Source organism: Anas acuta, chromosome 8 (assembly GCF_963932015.1).
Source record: "Anas acuta chromosome 8, bAnaAcu1.1, whole genome shotgun sequence".
Classification (NCBI taxonomy): Eukaryota; Metazoa; Chordata; class Aves; order Anseriformes; family Anatidae; genus Anas; species Anas acuta.
In genome coordinates this window covers 11,289,171-11,316,110 of record NC_088986.1, presented here as the reverse complement: position 1 = coordinate 11,316,110, position 26,940 = coordinate 11,289,171, and the positions used below count along the sequence as shown (strand labels likewise).

Here is a 26,940-nt window from a genome sequence, read left to right as displayed (position 1 = left end):
GTTAAAGAACTTGAAAATCTAGTTGCAAGCACATAGAGTAGTTACTTAGAATATACTTGCTGGGAAGTTAATAATGTATTTTTCTCTGATTTTATATTGAAGATTAATAGAAGGATAGGAGTTCTAGGAAGTGAGTGACACTATTACTGCTTTGCTAAAGCTTCCTGTAGATAATGGCCCTTTTAAAACTCCTAATGCAGTGTTTTCCTCGTTTCTTTCATAAATGGAATGGGCTTCTCAATGTTTAAGAAAAGAAAATCGAGGTTTTGCATAAGTAGATGTTTGCGGTACTTCTGAGTCATTTAGATCCAGTCAGTCTCTTTAAATCATGCCAAAATGGCAACAAACCTGGATTTGAAGGAAACTTCAGAATTCTGAAAAAAGAATCATGGAGCAGATGTACCAGGCAGCCAATGCCTGTTTCTTCAATAAAATGATGAGCAAAGAATCGAAGGAGAGAAGGGCTGTAAAATAATACGTGTTCTTCCCTAAACCTGCCTGTCAGCTCCTAAATTCAGACTTCTATTTCCCATGCAACCACCAACTTGCATTTGGACAGCAGCAATGAAGTTGTTTCTGTACTCCCTGCTTTCTGTAGCACATTTGACAACGTGTGACAGAGTCCTGCGTTCCAGTTAAGCTGCTTTAATTTTAGCAATGAGCATTTTGACTGATTTGTTCAAGATTTCCAAGAAAGAGAAGCGACCCCAAATCAACTCATCCGTGAAGGAGATGAGAACTGAAAAGGTGCCTCTGGAATTCCTCGGTCCGTGTGAGAGGACGGCCGTCCTCCTGTGCTGGTTTTCCTCCCAACTTCACTTGTGCTGCCATCCAGAAGGGAGTCCATAAAGTGTGAGCTTGGTTGCGAGCCAGCCCATCGATGCCTAATGGCATTACGCACAGTGTGGATGTGCTCAGAAACCACAGTGGATGAATTACATACATGGGTGCCTGTTAATACAGTAAGAACAACACTAATATTGTTCTATATAATTTATTTCGTGAAGTTCACTTATTCATAGGTGAAGCACCAAATTAGCAAAACAAAAGTGGCTGGTAATATTATTAATAACGATCGCAGCAGTCTGAAAGATAAATCCCTGTCTGCTGCACTGCCACCGCTGAATTTATAATACTTTGAATGGGGCTTTCTAATACTTGGAATTTTAAACACTAGCCTCTGAAATGCGATTTGATGCAACTCAGTGAAAACACTTAATAGCTTTCAAGGCTCAGTCACCTGGAATAGGAGGCAGTATTTCCTTGTGGTGCTGGACCAGCGTGTCGCTTCCCTCCAGGATGCGGCGGCGCGATGACTTCAGAGTGCAAAGAGTTGGAAGTTTTAAATTAATGCCTGATTAATTTCTGTACTGTCATCATCTTTTCTCAAACCTTTAATTCATCTGCCAGCTTTATCACCAGTAATAGTGGGAAAACGCTTGGCTGAAGGAAATGTGAATCTAAGATTATGACTGGTGCTGTTGGGTGATTTCAGCACTTTGCAAATCGTGTTGTCAGCCGTCTCCGTACGATCTCAGCACTCAGAATGCGGGCAGCTGCTCTTGTGCTGGTGGGCTCGTTCTCCTAGTTTAAGGTTCATCCTCTGCTTTTTTACCTTTATCTCACTTTTAATTATCTGCTATATTATTAACAATGGCTGAATTGCATTTTTTGCATGACTTTACAGCATAGCTCCTAATTTACACAATAAATGCACCTCTGAGGCTTCTGGCTAGTTCTGGCTAGTTAGTTAAAAATAAAAATTTTCTTAATTCTGTGACTGTGGTTAAAATGGAGGGAGATCTGGACATAGACTTGGTTATGAAGATGCAAGTGGAGGTATCCAAGCATCTGTAAATGCTTTCTGCATGTGAAAAGCAAGGTTTTTTTAATTGTGGAAGTGGTAAGTCAGGAGGACGTTGTGGTTGTGATCATACAAATTAAGCTACAACTTAAAATTTTCTTGTTTCAGTTTATTAAGAACAACCAGAAGTCACATCCAAGTATTACTACAGTCCTTGGCTTTTCTTAAAGGCAAATCAAGGGGAACTAGCTAGTGAAACCTACACAGAAATGGGTGAAGCCTGTAGTTTCTGCACTCAAAATTAACAACAGCAGGAAAAAAAAAGTCAGAGGAGAAGCTCAAAACCTAAGCAGATGAGCAGCCTCAAAGGTTTTGACGAGTAAGCAAAGAGAGCACAAGCAATGTGAGGAAAAGACTGGTAAGTCTGATCAGCAAAGACAGCTATGTTTGGAGAGGAACAAATAGGGACGAAGGAGAATTGCCAAATGTTGAGCTGTTTGGAGACCTTGTGAAGTATAACAGTTTCTTCAGCTGTGTAACTCAAAAAAAAGTGTGTGGGGAGAGAAGATGCTGATGAGATTATGACAAGTACTTTCAAGATGCCCAAACCCAAATGTATGTTTTTTCCTGGTTTTCTATAAAATGGTGCTGATACCGGGATTTTTAAGTGTTGTGGGATCTGTCAGGAGATCGTGAAGCAGAATTAAAGAAACCTTGTAAGAATCAACATGCAATATCTTTTTTCCAACAGAGGAGATAATTATTCTGACAGGTCTCGTAGGGGAATATATTCGCAAACATTTTACTACTAGAAAGAAGGGGAGGGCAAAAGTAATCCAAACTACAAACTGGGGCAAAGAGAGGGAAGGGACAGAGAAGGAATGGAAACCTTTTCCACTAAATGGTCATAGAAGCATAGGATCATACAAACAAGTGGGTATAACCCACTTTGTTATAACAAATAACTTCAGAAATCACAGTCCGTTTCCCAGCTAATGTTTCTGTGACCAGCAGTTTGGAACAGCTTTCTGGGAAGAGATGTGGCTGAAGCTCAAACCTCTCTTAAGGTGTGATGCATTTCCGAAGGATGCTGCGCGATGCAGCCCTGGGAGGGACAGGACAGCCCCTCGCAGCCCTCCACTCCTCTGCATTTTGCCTTGTCCCATCTTACACTCACTCTGTCGGGCTCAGTGCTTGGGTGTTGCTGCTTACTGTTCCTGTTTCAGATCCCTCTTTGATGACGATGACAGGCACATCCCGTTTGACACGCTGTTGGTGTAACTCACTGCAGCGCAGCAAACGGGGAACCCCCTTTGATAAACATTTATTCCTGGAGAACATGAGCGGAGTTGGCAGGCACCCACCTTCAAAACATGAAATAAAAACCAAAGATTGGTGATGGGCAAGGCATTATTCCTGCATGGGTAATTCTTAAGTGAGAGCTGCTTGGCTATGTGCAGGGATACCATCCCCACAGCTAATACAGCTGAGCGACTAATAAAATTCACTCAAGGCAGGCATAATTGGACAGGCTCTTCGTCTCATCTCCCTGTTCTTTCCAGACCGTTATGATTTAGCAATGCGCCGACTTGCAGTAGGTGAGGAAGGCTGCCGTTCTTTCAAGCTTCAGATTTTATCGTGTACAGATTTGTTTCACCCTGGTGTACGTCCTTCACAAAATGTTCTGGGGTGTCACATCCCTGAGGTAGGACCAGCTCCTTCTCTCTCGTGCATGTAAAACCCAAGACACGCAGTTAGCTCGAACTGCGGTGGCTCGTCGTTCTCCGTGCCGGTATGGATTTTAGTTGAGCAAATCAAATGTGAAGCCGGGAACCTTGGGACTTGGTCAACAGAGCGGGGATGGGTGAAGGAGACTTAGGTACAGCACTTCTGAAAAGCAAATTTGTTTTCTTTTATAAATAGCTCTTGTGTAGTCTCCACAAAGAGCTTAAAAGCAAACCTTACGGGTTCGACATCTGTGTGCATGGTGCATGTCCCTTAAGCTTGTAGCGAGTGATAGCTTTGTCTAGCACTGAGAATAAAAGTAAGTGATGCAGGCAAACAACAAGTACAGCACATCTCTGCAAGCAGTGTTCTTGTTTAAAGCTCTCCTGTGGCACACGCAGCCTTCTGTGAGTTTGGGCATCTCAGCACTGGCGAAAAACCAGAAGGCAGCCTGAGGGCTGGTATGGCCAGTTCTGGGTCCTCCTGACAGGCTTATCCTGGTGCCTGTATGCTGAGGGTTCAGCAGTGGAGCAGCCACTTGCAATTCCCAGCTGCCCTCTGCGAGCCTGTGGATCTTGCTCACCGCTGGGACTCCTGCTGACGGGAGGAGAAATGGAGCTGCTGCTGATGGAGTCGGGGTTCGGGGGCAACAAAGAACTGTTCCTGAGGAGGTCCTGGCTAATACATGAAGAGCATGCTTGAGTACACAAGAAGAAGAAGAATTTTGAAGCTACTGAAGATTGTTCACAGACATTCCTGGTCTTTGTACTGAGCTGCTTGCTGCTGGCTCAGAAAACTGAACTCTTCAGGCACTGCTGCAGCCCATGGGGATGCAGCTCCGAGTGTGACCTGAGCAGTGAGGTCTTCACAGGGAGGCGCAGGCTGAGAGCCCATACCAAGGATTCCTGCTGCTGTGGTTTTGGTTGTGCACTGTAACCCCCTGCCACCTCTTCCCATTGGAGTTTGGTCTGTCTGTGTCCCACCAGGAGCTGCCAGAGTTGATGTTGCAGCAAGATCAGTGACCAGAAGCTGAGGTCAGCATGTGGTGGGCTGGGATTCAACTCCCAGCACATCCTCGTAAACCACTATGGATCCCTCCATGGTCCCACAGCATTGTTCCTGGGCTTCTTGGGGCTGCAGCAGCTTTGCACTGCATGGCAAGCAGCGACTTCAGCGTAGACCACAGCTTTCTGCATTTCCTGGAGCTTTGCATAAACAGGTGAAATAAATAAAAGCAGAAAAGTAAAAGGCCACAAAAAATTCAAATCTGGAAACATGCCTGGTAGCCAGAGATTTAAAGAGCTTAGTCTGGAGACAGAGGCTGACCTGATCATCTATACAGAGAAAAGTTATTAAAATGAAAAGAGCTTTTCATTTCTATCAGGTAAATTCATAACACAGCGAGGAGAAGATGCTAGAAAAATTAAATGAAGAATGCAGCAACCATGAAGGTGATTAGTTTTGAAGCCTTTCTAAAAGTCAGCCCTCACTGAACCAGAAAGTGCTGGGTGGAGGATGGGGCCGGCTGCCGCCTGGATGGAGCCCCTGCCCTGCAGTGAAGAGGGGCTGGATTGCAGCTGCAATAGAGCCGTGACCCCTGGCATGGGTCACTCATGTGCTTCACCATGGGGCTCACGTTGGATGAGTCAGGAGGTGTTTTCCACATGTGCAGAACCACCTGGGGAAGGCTCAGGGCAATGCAGGGACAGGAGGCAGCAGCTCCTGGAGCCTCCCCAGCTCCACCACCGCTTGCGCCAAGGTCAGCGTGCAGCAGGTGCTGAGCAGCACAGCCTCGGCAGCCCCTTTGGGTTCAGACCTTTGTCCTGTGGAGGATCCAAGCCTTCAGCAGCCCTGCTGCCAGTCGCATGGGGAAGCCCTGGCATCAAAACTCCACTTGAGTGGCTTTTGGGCTGCGTGACTCGCTGTGCCTTCACTCAGCCACCACTGACACAGAGCATTACGGGGAGATCTCAGCGAGCGTCTCCCAGAAGCATCGAGGCTTCACGAGAAGTCAGACGTGGAGGAAGTCTTTTAATGGGGAAATAGCCCTGTTTTGGGGGGTATTTCATGTAAGCTTGAGCAAAAATCAATAATTTTTTTAAACACTTGAGAGTGTTTTGCCTGGGTGCCCAGCCACCTGCTGAAACTTCTTTCACTCTGGTAAACATTTAAACGTGGAAATGATTTTTCTTGTTTTTTTGTGTGTTTTTTTTTTTTTTTTTTTCACAGATTATACTATGCATGCTGAATAATAAAAAATGTTTGTACAAACAAGAAAAAATCACTGGCGTAATGGAAATACCAGAGTGCCCTCGTTATCATTAAGCAGGACATTTTCCTCCTCACCAGGTAGATGAGGCAGAAATTCAGTTCATTACCAGGAGGAGGACAGAACAATGTACAGGAGCATTAAAATGAAATGCAGTTCCTTTGCCAAAGGCCTTGCCGAGAGCCCAGGAATGCCTTTGCTTTAGTAAAGGATGTTGTGAAGAGGTTGCTTGCTCTGGCTTCTGGTTCTGTTAAAGCCCTTGTGCTATGCTCTCTGTTTACAAAATAAGGTTTATACTCGCTTTTAATTTGTAAAACCAGAGGAAAAACGTGAGCTTGGCAAAGCCTTTTGAACTGCTGAATCAAGGACTGGCTGCTTGCAAAGAGGGATTAAAACCTTTTAATCCCTTTGTGTAAAAGAATATGGTGTTTAATGTGGTAGGCATGCTGGCAAAATTAATTTTCATGTTTTCTCAAGCACAAGATTTTAGTTCTGTCTTTGTTTTCTGCTTCTGCATATCTTACGGGTCCTTCACATTATGCAACGCGCTTTACGTTAACTTTGAAGTTTTGGAGAAATTTGCAAAAAACAAAATGCAGATGAGGAAGGACGAGGCAGAAGGAGCAGGCACGGCTGTTACGGACAGCCTCGGGCGCGCAGGGGGGGCTGGTTGCAGAGCCCATGGTGGGGGTACGGCTGGAGCACGGCGTGCGTGTGTGCAGGAGAAAGGCCTAAATAAATTCCTGGATAAAGGGAATCTCGGGTGCTGTGCCTTGTGTATGATTAAACATGCTCTCTAGGTGTGCATTTGAAAGCCCTTAAGTGAATGTTGTGTAAATGGTGATAATTGGAGGCAGTCTCTTTGCAATCCTTTCTCAAGCTAAGTAAGGTCCAAGGCCAAAGGCCCAAATGTTTAATTGTATTAAACACAGAGGGTGAAAAATTTATTAACTCAGAAAGTGTGTATTACCAAGTTAATTGGAAGTGCCTTTAAGCTATTACCAGGTGGAAATTTGACTTCAGGTTTCAATTTTAAATTAAAGCAAAGCAGAAAGCCGTTCCGTCAGGCTGCTGGAAGCACTACAGCGAGAGCAGCGTCCCCGCTCGCCCTTGTTGTTCTGCTCCGTGTAACGCTTGGGGTAAAAGCTGGGGAGCTGCAATTCAAAGCGAAACCCACGTACAGGGGTCTGGCTTTTCCCCAGGATACGTGGCAGTCTGGATGCACAGATTGCTGCAGTTCTGGGAAAGCTCTAAACAGAGGAGGGGAAATAAAGAAGGCCTCAGGATCTAGAAGGATGCTTTTCTGGGCTGTTTTTCTGTTTTATTTTTAATCAGCATTCTTCAGTCAGATGCGGGGTTGCTCGGTGCTTCTTGGCATATTTTTCTTTTTCTAGCAATGTGTTGTTTCAGGTATTGGAAGCAATTGTAATAATGGTGTTAGAGTAGACCCACCGCCCCCCTTCCCTAGTGTATGCACACAAAAATAAAAACCACGGACAAAAGTCAGTCACAGCACAGGCATTAGCCAGAGTTGAAGATTTTCTTACTAAAATATAAAGCAGCTCGCACTGATAGCCAGCCAGGCACTTGGAGAAAGACATTGCAATTACAACAGCCTTGAAAAATAATGGAGAAAATTTGCCACCCTGTGCGCAAAATCTGGAGGCACCCTGCAGACGTGCTACGGAGAGAAAGCACCTCCCCGCTGCGATGGGGGCTGAGGCGTCTGCCTGAAACTCCCTCCACAAATAAATCAGCACCCAGAATGTGCAGCACTGCTGAGTGACTTGCACGGCATCCGTGTGTGATGGATGACTGAGACAATTCTGTTTCGGTATCATGTCAGCTAATTTTAGGTGTTTAAACTCTTTCAACAATTTCCATGATTCATAAAGAGACAGAATTAGAAATTTGCTGAAGTGCAGCGCTGTAATGGCAGGCTGTTGCTGCAGTTTATTAATACCCAGTAATCGCGGCCTTAACACTTGAGTGAACTAACTGCTCTTAGCCGGTGTTTCTGTGGAATAAGCAGGTTTCTCCCAACATCAAGGTTTAAGGGTGGGCACGGTTTCTAGTGGTGTGGGGCTGGTTTATGTATAACCAGGTCAGACACCTGGCCAGAAGTGGATTTCTGTTGGCAGGACATGTGAGTTATTAACATATAGTTTTAAGAAGGGATTTTAAAATGGTTAGTTTTCCCTTAAAGACTATTTAATGATTTATGTTGGATTTAGTAAGCATAAATCCTGTATTAGCAAAAGAGCAAAGAGTGCTTGCAAATGGCAGTTTGCACGTGAAGATGCCCACAGGCACATCATCCCCTTTGGAAAAGGTCCCGCATTTAGGCTGGGCTTACGGCGGGGAGGGAGGCTGCAGCAATCGCAAGCAGCACCTGTTAGCTGAGAAGGTAGGAGCCAGAGATAGCGAGAGTTTGTGAATTTAGGTCATTGTAGATACTGATAAAATTACACATTTGGTCTGGCGTGTGCCCTTGCATTCTCCTCAATTAAACTTATTTACAGACAAACAAAGCACAGCGGGTCTCGCCCTGAGACGAGTACCTGGCGTCTTAGTTCACTGCATCCAGGGGAAATCACAGCCTCTGCTGGATGACTGCTTTTATTATTTTTAATTTAATTTTTCTGCTGAAAGTTATGGAGGTCACTGAGCATGTTAAAAGATCTACTACTTAGAGAGTTATGTATTAATCATTCACTTTATTTGGTTTCATTCTGTATGAACTCAGGAGGTATCTGTGAGGTACCTTATGGAAGCCAGGTAATGAAGGTGAGGAGAAATGCAGCTGGCTTTGAGATAATCTTTGTAGATTTGATTGTTATGGACAAACACACTTAAAGCTGGAAAATTAAACCACCAAAATGGGATTGAAGTAGCAGAATCATTTGTCCTAGCTGTTGGGCTTCTCTTAAGCATTAAAACCTAACAAGATGATAAAAGCAGAGAGTAGGATGTGCAAGTAGCATTAGGTAGCCTTCTGTGTTTCAGAACAGTCTGAGGAATGTGTGGATTTGGAATGCCATCTTCTGCGGCTGGGATGTGTTTTTTAAGCGTTCTTTAAAGTGGATGTGGAAAAGTTAATGATCCACTGGATAAAGGGAAATTTATGTATCTGTGCATGCAACAGCAGAGCATATATATTTGTATTATTAAGTACCTTACACCAGGCAAAAAGAAGGATAAATTTTTCAGTTACAGAGTGCTGTAGCAGAGTAAACTTGCAACAAAAAATAGGAGGAAATAGAGAATGAATTAGCATTGTGGTCACCAATGCCCATTGATGCTGGTAAGCTGTTGTTAAAGAGCTGTCATTACAAGGCTCAGACAGGCTCTTCACACTTGTAAATTATCCAGAAATGCAAAGTGCAAGTTTGAAAAATTACATTTTGCCAACCAATATTCCTAATGACCACAAAGGGACAGGAATCACGGTGAAATAATGGTGGGTATATTGAAAGGAAAATACAAGGGTATTACATATTAGGATAGTGAGAGAGCCTGGTGGCTTGCCTCATGCTCTGCAGCAAGTGCTTAGGAGAAAAATCATGGAGTGAGTTTCACCAGCATATCTTTCTAGCAGGCATCCATCCGTGCACAGATATCAATCGTCCAAGGTCATAAAGGAAGCAGATTAAGAGGGAAGTCCTTGCTGTATGTATAAGAATGGCCACCTCTGTCTTCTAGACCACTTTATTTCCTGTTCAAAGTCAGCTGTGAGCGTGAGGAAGCCTGTGTCATTCTTGTTTTCTTCCTGGTGGTGTAACAGTGGAGCCACATCATCATTTTCAGTGTACTCATCCTGACAGCAGCTGTGTGAGAGCAGCAGGCACGTTTCACAGTGGAAGCCAGAGCACAGTTGTACCTCAGCACAGGTGATGGGGAAGGTTAAAGACAGGGATTTAAACCTGAATTCCACAATTTCCAGATGAAAGGACTATTCCCACTATGATCTTTTCCTTGTTGTGTCAATAACTTCTTTTAATTCATTTAGCCTGGGCACCTAAATAAGGTTACCCACATATGCCTATTGCGTGTGCTCATCTCGTTCATCTCGTATCACAAGTGTAACTATTTTTTCTTTCACAAAAGAGACTACTTTCAGTCTTAATTTAGCCCAAGTCATAAAAGCTTTCTGATAAAAATGCAAGCTCCCCTCTCCTACAAAGCCAGTCTTATTTTTGGCTGCCCTTCTGTTCTGCTGAGAACAGTGGGCACTTGTAGCGGGAGGACAGAGTTATTTTTCTTTAAAATCTCTCGCAGCAGGTGAGTGTTCACAGAACACTTAATTGCAGAGATGTGTTTAATAATTCATTTTTCTCAAACCTGTGTGTGACTCTGGAAAAACAGCATCCACGAGAACAGGAGGAGTACTGTGATTGCTGGTTTCTGAATTAGAATTTTTGGATGAGGTACATTTGATGTGGGTGCTAAATACTTGAAAAAGCATCAGAATTCAATTTAATTTTCTCATTTATTTTAAGAAACCATCTGATGATGTGTTTTTGAAATAAACAAGTTAATATTTGTGTATAAGTGCCATATTTATGTTGGCATATATTACATTTTAGCCACTTTAAATTCTTTGGCTATTACAAAATTACAACGAAACATCTTTCATGTGACTGCTGTGTGCTTAATGTGTAGCAAAAGATGAGAACCTGTGCTAAATATACATGACCCAACTGCATTTTCAAGGCTCTGCCAGTCAGGCAATGCAAATCGTATGTAACATGGTTCATATAAAGGACACCTTGCTAGGTTAGAGGGTGGAAGGCTGCACCTCTGTGCTTCGGCATTGAAGGTTATCTGCCAAGAGGGACTTTTCTCCTTGGGAAGGTCCTTTGTTTTAGGGAGAGGCTGTATAGCCTGTGGAAACAGCCTGGGTGATGTTGAAGTGACTCTGGACTGGTTTGTTTTGTTGTTCTTGTTGATATTTTTTTTTAAGGAAAAGAAATGAAAAAAGGAGAATTGAAATGTTACTACTCTTGGTAGGGCAAATTTTAAGATAGCAGCTGAGATGGTTTTCTGATTTATAGCAATTGTTTCACAACAAGCAAATTGTCTAGAATAGCGGAGAACAACAGTGATTTTTTATATATAATAGGAGCGAGAGAGATGCATCTTCATGGTTGGCTGTCTCTTGCTCTCGGTTGCCCTGCAGGAAGGCAGTGTCACCAGTTCTGCAGCAGACCACAGATGTGCTTTTGAGGCTTCAGGGTCCCCTCCGAGGCCACCTCGTGTCCTTTTGCTGGGTAGGGCAGCCAGCAGCCTTACTGGCTAGTGCATGCCCGATTTGTCCGCTGGCATTTCTCTCTCTGGCTGTCTGTACCCATGTTCTTGTGGGCCTCTTCAAACATCTCAGGGGAGCATTGCCTTTGGAAGCTTCCCGCACCCTAGCTCAGCCTGCTGCTGTCCTCTGGTGTGCTGAAGCAGACTTGAGTGTGCGTAAATCTTTGCTAGCATGGCTTCCCCACCGTGAGACCCTCCTTGTGATTCAGCTGATAGGATTATCCAGAAATCTCTATTTGCTCAGCAAGTGACTTTTTCAGCGGTATTAGCTGTGAAAGGAAAGTCCCTTTCTTTGAAACGTTTAAAAAAAATGAAAAAGTTTCTTAATGGAGGGATGTGTCTGAGCTAGTTATCTTTCAGCTCCCTGTCAAATAAGATAGAGCCCATTTCTTAAAACACAAAGCACTCCATTTTTTGCTGTCTTCTGCTTCAGAGCTGTTGTTCCCATAAATTCCATAGAATAATGCAGTTCTGAGCAAAAAGCAAGCAGGAAAAATGTAAACCAAGAAGGTGATTTTTTTTTCTTTTGCTCCCGCTTGAGGCTTATGAGTAAATAGAAACGATGATACCAGTAATTTCCACTCCTAGTGTCATGGGAACTTGGTTATGAAGTGAGGAGCAAGAATTCATTTAGAGGGCAAGGACCGGGCGTGCTCCGGGGATGTGGCCCTGAGCAGAGAGGCCAGGGGGAGAGAGGCTGCAGTCGTTTGGACTTGGAGTTATCAAATGACAAATACAAGAGTCTGGAGTTGTTTCTCTGTGCGATGTAGTAAGCAGAGGTGGGTGTGATGGGCACCCAGCCCTCGGACACCTCTCCCTGCTGTCACCCAGGACTTGCTCAGTAGGTTCTCTCTTGCTTTGTCTTCAGAATACGAACAATCTTTTTGTTGAAAGCTTTAAAAAGAACAAATATATATATACACACACACACACGTTATATATATATATTCAGCTCCGCCTGGTCCTAACTTCATTATGAGAATGACAGGATTTCACTACAAAAGACATCTCAGATCTGTGTATTTACTTGTAGTTTGTTTGAACAACTAATGTTAAAATTCAGACTTGGCACGAAGGTAATCGTGGAGACTTTGGTCATGTTTTTTTTTTTAAGAAGAGAGGAACAAGAGAATGGCTTTGTAACTGATTAAATATTGTATTTTCAGTACACCAGTATTTTTTCTGGTTGTGTTTCCAAGGCTACCCCAAGAGTGCAAACTTTAAAAGCAGGTTAAAAAAAAGACTTCACACCATTACGTGGCTCTATCCCTAGTGGTTCCTGCTGCCCTTCGAGGTGACCGTGCTGTTGTGTCCCACAGCAATTAGAGATGGTGATGGGAGGGCAGCTGGCGAGGTCATCTAGTCCACCAAACGCATGTTTTCCATGGAATCCAAGAATCTCTTGGATGAAATCTCATATTTTTGTTAGCTCTCACTGAGAGAAAATTTGGGACTTGCTGTAAAAGTTACCAATAGGTTTAAAAATATGCATGCCCATGCCCAGCTGTTGTCCTGGGGCCAGAACTCAGGATTTTAGGTTTGCTTAATTAGTATTTCCATTTAAAACTTTAGGGCATACAAACATTTCAAATTGCTTTGTAGAAATTCCCTTTCTCAGACTGTGTGAGAATTTGGTTTATATACAGGCATTAGTTTCGTGACCGGTCTCGGTGGATTTAGATGGTTTCCAGAAATCAGTGTTGCTCAATTAAATGTGTAGGGGGAAAAAGATTCATTACAACAATGTAAATTCAAGTTGAACAAGGCAGCAAGTTTTTTTTAGATTTTTACTGCCTGTGAACGTTCAGTTTCCTTTTGTTCTGGTTTTTAATAGTATTGATTTTTTTAAATGTACGAAAGTATAGTAAGTCCTTAGTGTACAAAGTGGGGAGTTGGTGTACAGTGAGAGATATAATTGCATTGTATCCTTCAAGGACAAAAGTTTTGGATTCTGTTGCATTTGTCATATGAAAAATTTAGACTATTTTACTAAGATCACAGAGTAAATAACAAAAAAATAAAAAGAACAAATCAACTGCAGAAATGCAATACAAGACATCAGCTCAGCACATTGCATAGCAAAACAGTCAATCACACCGCAATCACCAGCTGCCTGAACAGTAAATTAACATTTCACTGGGATAGATGAGAGGTGAATAAACACAGATATATGTAAATATAAACTAAGTAGAAATAGACATGATTATAGATGAGTAAATACGTGAAATCAGCGTCAGTTAAGCAAGCACACTTAATAATTACTTGCTGCTAATGTCAGGACAATGTGCCAAAGACTGCAGATGGTGGCCATTATGTTTTAAAAAGACTTTTTCTGGGTTTTGAGCTATTTTCTTTGCCCAGTCCTCGAGGCTTCTTTCACCAAGCATGGGCGCAATTCAGTACACCTCCGTAAATGTCTGTGGTCGGGTCAGCTCTGTGATTTTCCTCCAGCAGCTTGCTGAGGACAGACAGTGTGTCCCCACATCTGCGTGGATGGTGCTAACTCCATTGCATTCCCAGTCTGTAAAGGCTTTTTGGAAATAAAGCCAAGCAAGCTGCAGAAATAGAGGCCCAGACTTGCAGCTTAGTGTCTCAGCTGTCACCTCTGGCTGGGGCTGGCGTGTCCCCTGGTGTCTGTGGCCTGTGTCAGCGGTTGGAGGGCTCCCTAGCACACAGCTGCAATCCTCATCGAGCCTCTTGGCCTTGTAAAACGTAGCAGCTGGAGCAGGTCGCTTGGTTGAGCTGCCCCAAGTGTGGAGTCACCCCACTCTACCCTGTGGGGACATTGGGGTCCTGCATAAGCAGCTGGTGTGTGCTCAATCAGAAGATGAAGATAGGCTTAAGAAAGTCCCACAGTTTTAACAAAGTCTTCAAATATTGTTGTGTAAGGGCAAAGTCGCGCTTCACGGCTTTGGGCGATGTTTGGCTGCTGCTGAGGGAGGGAACCCATCTTCTGGTGCTCCCATTATGCTTGTCTGAGCCTGCCCCAAGCCCCTGTGCTCCCCAGCCTGCTTGAAAAATGACCAAAAAAAGTAGCTTTCTGCGAGGTTAGGGGCTCCATCTGCTTCAGAGAGGCTCTGGTGACCCTGGAGCTGCATGTAGGATTTGGTTGCTGGTTGTTGGAGGCTGGAAAGGGCGGTGAGTAGGATGAGGAGCGGGCAGAGCAAGCACCCTTTTCACTAGCTGCAAGGTCAGTGCAACTGTAATGAGCAGTGATCATTTTAATCTCTTACACATTAGGAAAATACATTTAAACATCTCTTCCTCTTGGGGTTGCTGAATCCATATCCCTCCTGGAGCATGGAAACTCCACTCTCAGTTCATCAAAAGCTTAATGTTAAAACCATCTTGGTTTACAGATGTTCCCAAGCTTCCCTAAAATAAAAACACCTTCATGTATGTGTCAAGAACATGAAGATGAGGAGCTGCAGCCAGCTCCACTGGGGACGGCAGCTGAAGGGGTCTGTCCTGTCGCTGGCTGCAGGCTTTGCCGCCTTTTTGTCTCTGTGCCGTTCCTAGGCCAGGCTCATCTCTGAAGTGATAAATCAGAACTGTATGCTGCGTTCAAAATGTGGCCTCACGGTGACCTGTGTGCAGAGTGACATCATGGGTGGACTCCATTAACTCCCGGCATGGGGTTAAATGTTTTAGTGCTGCATAGGGATAAGAGATCATCACATGCTTCTTACTTGGGCAAAGCAGTGTTTCAAAACTGCCCTGGGGTCAAATGGTGCCAGTGTTTCTTGTACAGTGGCTGCACAAAAAGATGAAAAACTTTCAACCTAGATACCTAATTTTATCGATCCAGAAGACACAACTGTATTTTCGTGAAACTTTTTATTGATTATTAAAATGTTACATGATTTTTTTTTCATTTCTGCTGAGTCTTTCAGGCCTGAAAGTCACTTTGATTTCCTTGCTGACTTTCAGTTTTAGTGATTAGTTTCTTACCAAGCATAGGCCAGCCTGTGCAGGTTTCCAGATACTTAGCCTGTAGAATTTTTATGTCAACCCAAATCTAAAATGAACTTAAAGCTTCTTAGCTGTGCACATAAAACTGTATCTGTTAATTTTGACAAATGTCTTAACAGCTTTCGGGAAAACTAATGTCAACGTATGGTACATTTTGTAGGTTTGGTGTGTCAGCTGTTCTGTAATTTCCAGTGCTATGACCACATTATAAACCTGCAAAAATCCATTTATTAAAAAAATAAGCCGTAAAAATGGTTTCAAATTGTCATATACCTGAATGAATGCCCAAGGGGCTGGGGGGAGCCCTCTGTTGCCCTCATTTACAGGCAAACCAGATGGACTTTATTCATTTCAGGAAAAAGGGTACTCAAGCAGAAACTGTGCTTGTCATGTTGCAGTCTGTACTGAATTTGTGTGGCCGAGGCCATTCAACCTGGATTTGTAGTGGGAGCACCAATTATCTTTTAATTTAGATTTACATGACACATTCCTTGCTTATCTGATGTTATGTCCTCATGGGGGTGATCTGGTTGTTTTTCCAGGCAAGCCAACGTTTATGAAAGCTCCTGAAGATCAGATTGGGATTTCTGGAGGAGTGGCCTCTTTTGTGTGTCAGGCAACAGGAGAACCCAAACCTCGTATCACATGGATGAAGAAGGGGAAGAAAGTCAGTTCTCAGCGGTTTGAGGTAATAAAAATAAATAAAATTGGAAAACAGTCTAATTCCTGCAGGTCTTAAGTACACAGTACTCATCATTGCAGCCCAGGTATTTCTGCATCACGGCAATACAGAGTCCAGGGCTTTAAAGTTTCTTCCCTGCAGCAATGCAATCTGTAGAGCTGGTGTTATTTGTGAGCATGATGCTGGTTGCACACACGGGAGATCCTTCTTCAGATGAGAGGTAGGCTAGCACTGAATGGGATGGCAGATAAAAGTTGCATCTAGCAGTAGTTTTCTGTTTTCATTGTGAAAGTCGATATGGCACCTCCTTGGCCTGCTATCCCTAGTGAAATTAAAAAGTGGGATCTCAGTATCGTACTGGAAGGCTTTCTAAGCAAGGGCTGCTGTCACCCCTCCCACAAATGCACTTGAAAAGAGAATGGTGAAGCCATCCGATAAGGTAATTTGAATTCCCTAGAATCACAGAATACCCCAAGTTGGAAGGGACCCACAAGGATCATCAAGCCCAATTCCTGTCTCCACACAGGACCACCCAAAAAAAAAACCAAACTGCATGTCTGAGAGAGTTGTCCAAATGCTTCTTGAATTCCAGCAGGCCCAGCGCCATGACCACTGCCCTGGGGATCCTGTCCCAGTGCCCGACCACCCTCTGGGTGCAGAACCTTTCCCTAACCCCCAGCCCAACCCTCCCCTGTCCCAGCTCCATGCCGTTCCCTCGGGTCCTGTCGCTGTCCCCAGAGAGCAGAGCTCAACGCCCGCCCCTCCACTCCCCTCGTGAGGGAGCTGCAGGCCGCCATGAGGCCTCCCCTCAGCCTGCTCTGAACAAACCAAGGGACCTCAGCCGCTCCTCATACGTCTTCCCCTCTGGAACCTTCACCACCTTTGCAGCCCTCCTTTGGACTCTAAAAGTTTTGTCCTTTATACTGTGGTGCCCCAAACTGCACACAGCACTTGAGGCAAGGCCGCACCAGCACAGGGTAGAGCAGGACAATCGCTTCCCTCAGCCGGCCAGCAGACTGAGAGAAGGGAAGGAGGAAGAACAGGTATCAGAAATATTTTTATAAGACATCTAATTGGGTTCACATTTTAGATATCAAATACACTATCACTGACTTTCTCCACCTTTTCCTCCACTTCCCTTTTTTTTGGAGTTGGGTTCTTCTGTCTAAAACTACTCTTAGAAACGTGGCCCTGCCCACCATTCTGCTCTTTCCTCTAACTCTCCTCTTTGTTGCTTTTTGCTTTTCTGACTAGAGCACAGCTGACTTCATTGCCCAGAGTAGATTGATTCAAGTCACCAATTTTTTAATCACGATTTTGTATGTGAGCAGGAAACCTTTATTAAAGTAATCAATTGCAAACTTTTTAATATAAAGGTCTGTTTTGTTGTATAGTAACTGTTTAAACATTCTGATTTGTAAGTTAATATAAACTTTGTAGTGAATTTGGTGACTGTTGTGGCTTACCAGAAGGATACACATTATTATATGCATTTAAATGATCAATTTCTATCTTCATTCACTTCAGTTTTGATACATAGTTAAAGCATTTTTAATGTGTTAGGAGATAGTGAATAATCTCTGTATTTTTTGCCAGGTAACTGTTAATTTTACCTCATTCCTAAGCTAGTCTTTATTAAGAAGAAAACTGAAATTCAGTTAAAATGATAAAAAATAAATTCAAATCTGATGTACACATGCTAAGTAGAGGTATCCATAGTTAGCAAATTGAACAGCGTTTCTGGTCTTGGTCTCTCTCAGGTCTCTAGTGGTTGTAGCTGCCTTCCTCTCACACGCAGCCTTTATTCAAGGGATATTAAGGGAAAAAAGGATTTTTCTGCTCTTTCACCTCATCACTTTTCAATCCTTATCACTGAACTGAATTAGTCTCTGCATCTGACTGTTGCTTTGAAATTTGGCAGTAGCTCTATACTGTGGAAGGATTATAGTGAGTTTAGCATTTTGTTACATTCTGTGTTTAATTTAAAATCCAATTTAAAAATATGTAATTTAAAAAAAAAATGCACTGCTGCAGTGTTCACCTTCCAATGTCCTGTCTGCTGCTACTTGACCCCAAATTAGGGTTTATTTGCAAGCTGCTTCTGTTATTTCAAGCAAAAGGATTATTCCTTCCAATGTGAGGAATAACAGATTTTTGGTGTCTTGGTTACCTTTTTATTTCTTCCTATTTTTCCTGTTGCTGCAGAGTCTTGGGGTGCACATTATTTTCTCATTCCTGTTTTCACTCCTTGGTCTTGGTGCTGTGAGAAGCACTCCTAAGTAGGGCTCTTGAAATCAGGTACAAGTTTTGCACGGAGGTGATGCAGGTCCCAGGCTGACACGTGTGTCTGGAGCAGTGTACGGCTTAGTCTCTCCATCTGCCCCTGCATTCCCCAGTGACAGGAGGGGTCTTGTGCCTTTCCCTCATGTTGTCACCATCTGCGGTTCAGTTAATATTTCCAAGCTTTACAGTGCTCAGTAATAGGAGAAGGACGAGTTTGGCATTAACAGTGGCCCAAGGCTGTGCCTTCACTGACTTGCCATTAAGGCATAACTTACAGTGATCCAGCAGTAAACTAACAAATACCTTTCTTCCCTGTAGAAGTTCGAGTAATGTATGTTACAGCTTAGCAGGAGGGAACGGCAATGATTTATTAAGGACTTTATTTATTATGCTGGGGAAGGAGCCGTAATTATAGCATTGATGATCACGCCAGAATTGCAAAGTACCTGATGCTGAAGGACGTTGAAAACAGTCACTTTCTGCTGAAGTTAGCATGCGCTGTAGGTGCTCAAGGTGTTGCTCTGGTTTTGTTACTATTTTCCTGGTGATCCCACAGGAGTATATCACTCTGCTCTTCCATCAAGGTGAAAGTTGGCACTAAATTGCCATCAGTGTGATTAGTAAAACCATTAGTGCAAATATGGCTCAGATGTTTTAAATCATCAGATCCACTTCTTTATTACCAGGTTGATAATTTTTCAACTTTAATTGATCCATAAAGAACCTCATTGGATCTTCATTTGTTCTAGCCTTCTCAGAGGGCAGATATGTTCTTGACTCTGAGATTTTTTGATTTCTGGACTTGGAACACTTGCCTAGTTGCATGATATTTTCTAGTTTACAGATCTTTTTGATTTGTTTTTAACCCCTGGATTGTTTTGACCTTGTTTTTGTTGCACTAGACAGCACTTAAGAACTGCTTTCTTTTTGTTGTTAAAGGTTATTGAGTTTGATGATGGGTCGGGATCAGTTCTGCGGATACAGCCCCTGCGTGTTCATCGAGACGAAGCCATCTACGAGTGCACAGCCACCAACAGTGTTGGGGAGATAAACACGAGTGCCAAATTAACAGTGTTAGAAGGTAAGTGGAAGGTGTTTTTTTTTTATGTCCTTAGGTAGCTGAAAACATGGCCTTGGCTTTGGTAGCTACATGTTGTAGTGCTCTTAAGTGACATGGTGATATCCTAGCTCTGTTTGGAAAAGCTGTGTTGTTCCTGTACCATTTGCTGTAATTTCTCTTAGTGATAGAAGCCGTTATTTTTCAGACAATCATGAGCAGGAAGGATGGCAGATTCCGAACTTTCTTTAAAGTGTATTAGTTGAATTGTCTGATTGAGGTATGTTATTTCTGGCTTGGAGGCCTAGCTAAAGAGACATTTGTATACTTTTCTCAGCTGCCTGCCTTGATGTAATACCCATCTTCAGGGTATCTGAGAATTGTATTTGACAATCAGAAACTTAATTTATGTTGCTGTACCTTCTGGATTAAATGAGCACAGTTCTTTTTGAATGGATTTTCAGGTTCCTCTTCAGATTTTGAGCTTGATGTGGAATTTAGCTGGGTTTATTTTTCACTGTAGTTACAACTTGTTAGTCTTTTTCTCTTCTCTTCTGCTTGCTATGTTGTTCCTTCTAAACTGAACGTTATGTGGAAGAACTGTGTGTTAGGTATAAAAGGCTTGTGATTAGTTGATATTTTTTATATTAGATTGTCGGAATTATTGTCTGCTTTTAAGGCAATGGGGATTTTTTCAGCCCATCAATGTGTTAAAATATTTGTTTATACATAGGATTTTGCAAGTGCATTGGATTGTTGCAAATTTAGGACATTTGGCTGAATGGTCTTTTAAATTTGCATTTACTAAGACAAGCAAGAAAAAGGCTTAAGCAAATTGCTTGCTGTGTATGGATTCATGAAGAAACTTTCAAGTAATGAAAGAACTGGACTGGAAAGTGTCTGTATGATTTGGAATCATCAAATTCAGATGAACTTGTTCTGTTCAGTCTGGTCATGAAGGCAGAGGACACTGGTTATCCCAACCATGAGTGTGTCGGCCATGCACAAGTGAAGCGTTTTTCCCTTGCTCTGCCACAGATATGTTACCGTTGTCCCTGGTTCTCCCTTCCCATTTACAGCATAGAGGTAATCATATTTTCCTCTCTGCTCTGTGACAAAGAATACATCAAACAACTGTAATGTGCTCAGACACTCTGGTGATGGGAGTCAGAGAAATCATTCAATACTTGATGTGATTGTGTATCTTGTTTCTGGAGGTGGGGCACCTTAAAGGATCAGCTTGCTCTTCAGTAGCAGTATTAAGAGATGGATAACAGGTGCTATAGACTTGAAAATTGTCGAGTGAAAAAAGCAGATCCCTTTGTTACTTCTTGCTTTTGCAGCCACGTATGTGAGTACATAAAGCTCGGTGGAGCTCCTTCAGCATTTTTCTTGCAGATCTGCATTTAAATGATTCTTACAACTGGATTTTTGTGATGCTCAATACTCGACTAAACGAATGTTCCACACATTCCTGTTTCCTTTGGTTGCAGTTGCCTTTATGTATCTTAGATATGTATGCACATGCACACACGCTAATAATTTATTTGCTCTGTGTTAAATGTTCAAAGGCCCACAGAGACATGCATTGCATAAAGGAGCACAACAGCATTTCTCAGCTCCGTAGAGCTCCTGCTGGGTTCCTGATGAGGTAAAACTTTCAGACCACCACATAAATAGGGAATGGTAGGAAACACCAGGGACGGGAAAAGACATGCTTGCGCTATTTAAGAGCCACAGAAGCAAAAGTCACTACCAGTCAGGCACAGAGCCTGCTTTTCTGTTTGAAAACTGCCTTTAATCAGGGGTAATGCTGGTTTAATACGATCCCATAAGGTCAAAAACCATCCGCAGGCTGGGGGCTGCATTGTCCTCTCAAGCTGAAGAGTATCGACCCCTTGCCAAGTACTCTCATAATGAGTAAAATTAAGAAGTATTTGCTGTGTAGCGGTTTGTATGTGCTTATGCAGAGAGTTGTGAGCTTGCTTACAGAGGAGGAAGAGGTACCTTGCATGTTGGCTTAGCCTGATGAAGCAGATAAGCTCTGTTATGATGTATCTGCATTCAGAAAACACATTTTATATCTTTCCTTTCTGAGATTTTCTGGGGACAAAAAAGTATTGTTTTTCCAGTCATGCTGTCTCATTGTTCTGTGTTGTCTGCCTTAAATTACACTGCTGCATTTTTGGGAGTGTGACTTTTTTTGATTATTCTTTTACACTTGGGTTTGCAGGGTGGGTATCACAAGACAGTGCCCTGGTTGTGGTTATGTTCAAACAGCCTCAGTGGTCTCTAAAACACTAACATGAAGTGCCCCACCTCTCTGTTCTGCCACTGCTTTCCCGACACAAATTTCATAGAGCTATTTGGAAATGACACATTTCACGTGGAGCAATTGATACCCTCAAGGCTGTCAACTAGGATTGGATTTTCCCTCTGCTTCTGGGGTTAAAATAATTTCTGTAATTGCTCTCAGGTGGCATTTTGAATGATGCAGACATTCTGCACTTCCTTTCAAGAATTTGACTAATGCAGTGGTCCCTGATGCATGACAAAGCTCTATCACAGACGTCCTCATGGTTACATGCTGCTAAATACACAGTACATATTGATTTTTACATTAAAAATCCTTTATAACAATAAGTTTAATGCTTCTTCACAATTTGCTTTTTAGAACACAGACCTTACCATTAAATCCTGAAGTCACAGTCAGGGTTTAGCAGGCTCTTATTAGATGTCTTTGTAGCTAACTAATCTGGAGCTTTATTTTATTTAGATTTCCACGATGTTTTACAGATCAGAGGCAGATAATCCTTTCTAATTGCTAACTTATTCCATTCTGAATATCAAGAGAGAAGCCTGAGTCCAGTCTCCTGGAGGAACTGGGAATCCTCACATATGCGAATCTTTTAACAGTTCGGTTCCCTACTGCCCATTCATTCTCAGCTCCCATGTCTCTTATTTTTTGCTTCTAACTGCAAATCCTGTTGTGACCAAACTACGTACAGACTTGGTGTAACTGGAAATTATTTCTGCTGTTGATAGAGGGAGAAACAGACGTGCATATACCTTCTCTGCTCATTTCTCCTGGGTAGCTGATAAGCTGAATTATGTATGAGTCATATTGAACATTTCTATCTTTTTTCCAATTATGACCTGAAGCAGCACAGAAGTACATTCCTGCCTGCCTGGCAGAAGAGGAAACCAGTGCAAGGAGGGGAGGGCTAGAATCAATAAGCTGACACACATTCCCACGAAGAGCCTCGGGGACAGTTAGTGGCTCTAACAAATTAATAAATATATCTTTCAGTTGTAACGTTGAGAATTACCAAGCGTTTTAAATAGGGAGATTAGATGAAATGTGAGTAGGAAGGATGCCAGTGTGGAAGAACGTGGCAGCAGGATGCCAGCAGGGCTGCCGACGTAGTGTCCTTCCATGCAACTCCTGCATTCAGCATTGCAGCAGTGCTCGGAGAGGTGACAAGAAGTGTTTGTCTCTGGTTGCCTGTAGACCAGAGAATGCCTTCTCTGTGGTTTCCAGCAGTCTCCACCCAGCAGGAAGAAAAGGAAAAGTGGTGCAAAAAAAAATCTTCAGGGGTCTTCAGGGGACAGGGAGGGGAATATTGATTCTTTGGGAAAGAAAGGAGGCTCAGATACAAACCATTGTGCCAGTCCCTTCTCTCGCAGAGCTTTCCAGCTTGGACATTTGGTTACAAACAGTGATTTCCAGAACTAGAGCACTGTTTAATTATAACTGGATCTTCAGAGCACTGTGAGCAGTCTTGGTTCTTGTTTTTTTTCCAACTCTGCTGTAACCCGGAGCATACCGTCACATCCAAGTGACACCGAGTATATTCAGGGTGTCATTTCCCTTTGTTTTTAAGTAGGTTAAACGACAGCACAGATCTGTGCAGGTCCCTGATGCCCCTTTCCCAGACTCCTTAATCATATGGCATGGAGCTGTCTGCCTGGAGAGCGCGGCCAGGCTTCGGAGGAGAGCAGCTCCTGGTAGAGGACAGGCAGAAGAGTTGGGGAAGGGTTGCTCACACACCGGGTTCTAGTCTCAAGGTAACCTGGCAAGTTAAGTTTTACTGGCCAGCCTCACGCTGTTGGAAGTCAAGGAAGTTTTGGTGTGTGTCTGTGGAGCCCTGGAAAGCGTAGCAGGTGTCCCAGGGTGGGAAACACCTCCACCTCACCGTGATTTGCCGATTACTGAACCATGTCATGAGTTTAATTTCTTTCACCATCTGCCAGCTGCATTCCAGTTCCTGGAGTTACTCTGTTTGAAATGCTGTAAATGATAAACATTTGACTGTTACAAATGATTTCTGCAGAGCTAGATCTTGCAGGGCCTGAAACAATGTGCCCTTGTAAACACGCTTCTAAAACTGATTTTGTCATTTTGATGGTAAACAGAAGTTAGCTATGTTTAATCCTTGTTTACGTTTGGTTAGTTACAAAAGGATCAGTAGGATCACTGGGCTTTGACTCATGTTTGTCTTCATTGCTTTTGCATCTTTTTGCCAAGAAGAATTTTTAGCAATGTGCTATAGAATTGAAGCAATTATGGAAGGGAAATTGAATCCACTGGGTGTACTCATTCTGATTGTGTAAATGAATTAAGATTCCCCGTACCCTCCTGCTCCTGAGATTGGCAGTACCCTCCTCACATGTCCAGTCAGGAGATGACACCTCTTTCCTCCACATGCCTTGTGGTCATTGACTGCTCTGCCTGATTTGGTCCCTCCATGGGAGGCTGCTCTGACAGCGGAGATCTTAGCCCTGTTCTCTGCTCTCCACCCAAGTAATCCAAAGTAGCCTCCACGTGCTTCGCTGCTTAGGGAGATGTCCTGATATACGGTGATGTGCAAACAAAGAAACCTGGGAGCGTTTGCTTTGTGCTGCACGGTGGCGTGTCTCATGCTTGTTAAAAAGGGAAACATTAAGCCAATTACTGCTCATGGTGGCACAATTGAGAAGTTTAGGTTGTCACCTCAAGGCGTATAAATCCCAGCTCACGTGGACTTAAGCTATTAAGGTATAAGCAGTGTTCACAAGGAAAGAGTATTAGGCTGCTCAACAGCAGGTTGCCTAGTAGTCCTCTGGTAAGTCAATTTGGGAGCCTTGTCATCCTGCTAAGAAGCCTAGCCATTTCTCAGGTGCTGTGCAGTGGCTAAAAGAATCCTGCAAGTTGCAGGGTCCCCCAGAGCACACAGAAGGTTGAGCAGAATTAGCAATCTGTTAAAATTAGACCAAGGAAATGTATGGACTGTTATGTCCCATGCCACTAGAACGTCTGAAGATGGTTTAGCTATTTAATCTTTGATATCTAAAGAGCACCTATCATCTCAATCTAATTTTATCTATTTATTTTAGAGATTGGATTCAGTGAGAATGGTACTGTTACTCTCATAGCTTACTTTTTGTAATATTTAACAAGAGAGACAAGTAATTCTCAGCTGGAGAAAAGTTTTAAGTGTTGTTGGTCTCTCCTACAAACAGGAGTCAGCAGATCTTGAGAACTTATCAGACCCAAATGCCCTAATTTCCATTTCTTATTTCTCTTTAAATGATTAACTAATGGCACATAACCATATAATGTGTCCATGATAGCAAGTTCCATCAGAGCACTGCCATGCTCTAAGGTTAACATCCAGGTTCATTCCACAAGTTTATGAAGCAAGTAATACAACCTTTGAAAAGTTTTATATGAAATATCACATAGTTAATGCCAAGCTGAACCCTTTGGAATTGTGCACTCTCATAAAATGCTGTGTCTGAAAAGGTACTGACCTCTTAATCTTGAGAACATTTGTCTTTTACGGCAAGTGGCTGTTTCTGCATATTGCCTCTCAAATGAGACCCTGGGAGATTACATCTGTAGCAGGAGGGGATGCTGTCATGTTCTTATCAGCAAGCTCATGGCGTCAGTGATATTGCAACACCCAAAACAACACCCGTGGTTCAGGAAGGACTTCCCAGATAGAAACAAGTGAACTTGAGTGGCAAACAAACCAGAAGGAAGTGTACTCTACAGAATTCAACAAAAGTTCAAACGCAGGGCGTGCTTTGCAGCTGCTGGATGTCTTGAAATAGTAAGTGTGCAGTTGTGTCCTGTAAAAAAAAGACTTCATGTTGGCTTTTTTAATCATCTTTTATTTGTTTCGTTTTGAAGAAAATCTCTGGTTACCTCTGTGAAACGAGTTTAATTAAGAGCACATAAAGTTATTGTGCTGTGCCTTGGGCAAAGGTGCTGCTTAAATTCTGTACCAAGGAGCATCAGGATTTTTGTTAGGTTAGGATGTGGAGTCCTTCTAGTTCCAGCTGCCTCCCTTCTGTTCTGAGCATTGTCTTTTACAACTCTTCATAAACTGCTGGTGTTGATATCGTCTTCAGGAAGTGAAGACAGAAGGCCAAGATACATAATTTGGAAGAATAAAAGAATGAATCCTTTAATTAGTTTTAAATATTTTGATTTCCAGTTCCATTGGTTGTGATCCCATTCATGTGTTATGGGAAGGATGAGGTGTACTTACTGAAAGCAATATCATTAATAATTCCATATTCCTTCACACCATTTCTAAAGGCAGCAGTCAAGGCCTTTTCAGTCCCTCTCACTGTGGGATGTTTCTTCTAGGCCTATTTGCATGCTCCTTTTCTTCTAAGCACATTAATCTGTTTTATGCAAAACCCTTTTGGATATTGTAATCCAGTGAAATTATCATCCCATGCTGGTTGTATTCTGTTGTACGTGTAGTACAATATTTTCAGTGTATTGGTATGCTTAGTGTGTTAAATTCAGCAACTGCTTTCTTGAGCCAGCCAGTGAGACATTTCACCTGCCATCGTGTTCACCACTCATCAGCTTGTGTTGACCAAACCTTTGATGCTTCTGATACGCCCAGCTCTTGAGGGGGAAAAAACACCTAAGAACTTGTCACCGGTAACAGTTGTCTCCTTCCTGCTTGCTCCGTTTCTCAAAACCCTCACGAAGATGCTCAGAATCACAGCTGCTCATTCAGAGTACTGTGGCAACCTCCTGCTAACTTCTATCTGTTAGGAAAATTGATAATTGAGCTCTGGGGATTCTTTTCTCTCTTCTTCTGGGCTCAGGGTCCGCAGCCAGGTTGCTTCTCGCTCCGTGCTATCCTACAGCTTCCTTGGAGATTGCTGTGGAAAGTGTGTCAGGCTGTTCTACTGCGGCTCTGCTGTCAAAACGTTCAGCCTATTCCAGTAGGTAAATGAGGCACAAACAGAGCAGTTTAACTCTGGCAGAGATGCACACACACAGGCAGATTCCTTTCCTGTTGGGGAGGAGGTGCTGTGGTTGCCATGTCCCAGCTGACACCGGGGATGGCCAGACGACTGCTTCTGCGTCTCTGTTCCAGTCTGAAACCAGACAGGTTAGATTAAATTGTCTGTGGTTTAAGCTAATCTGTTTTGACTTGCCATTGGAACAGATCATCAGTCCCAGCTGGGAGGCTGCAACCACCAGTGCTGCCTTCGATTTCGCTGCTGAAAGGCTGGCGCTCCATCTGCCCCGACCCCATGGCCACAGCAGTGTCTGAAAGCTTACACGGGGCTGGGATTTTAAGGGGTTGGGAAGCAGTAAACCAGGACAGAAACCTTGGCTAAAAGGAGTGGTAGTCTAAAAAAGCCAAGAGAGCAGAGCAGCAATGAGAAGGCTACCTAGGAGATGATAACAAGGTGTCCCATAAGCTTTGTGGCATAGATGCTACAGAGGCAGAAAAGATGTAACGCAATGTGGATGTAACAAATCGCAAATCTTTAAGTAAATACATTTGTTAGAAAAATGAGGATGTTTAGGTTAAGATATGTGC

General features: G+C 43.0%; 1 protein-coding gene across 16 annotated transcripts in view; it reads left to right on the top strand.

Moving 5' to 3' along the window:
- Nucleotides 1–26,940, top strand: part of PTPRF (protein tyrosine phosphatase receptor type F) — a 364,796-nt gene that overhangs the window by 164,211 nt on the left and 173,645 nt on the right. For all 16 annotated transcript variants that reach the window (XM_068691018.1, XM_068691015.1, XM_068691017.1 and 13 more), the window contains 2 exons: nt 15,620–15,765; nt 18,982–19,123. In XM_068691018.1, coding sequence (XP_068547119.1) covers nt 15,620–15,765; nt 18,982–19,123 — 288 coding nt within the window. The remainder of the gene's footprint in view (nt 1–15,619; nt 15,766–18,981; nt 19,124–26,940) is intronic.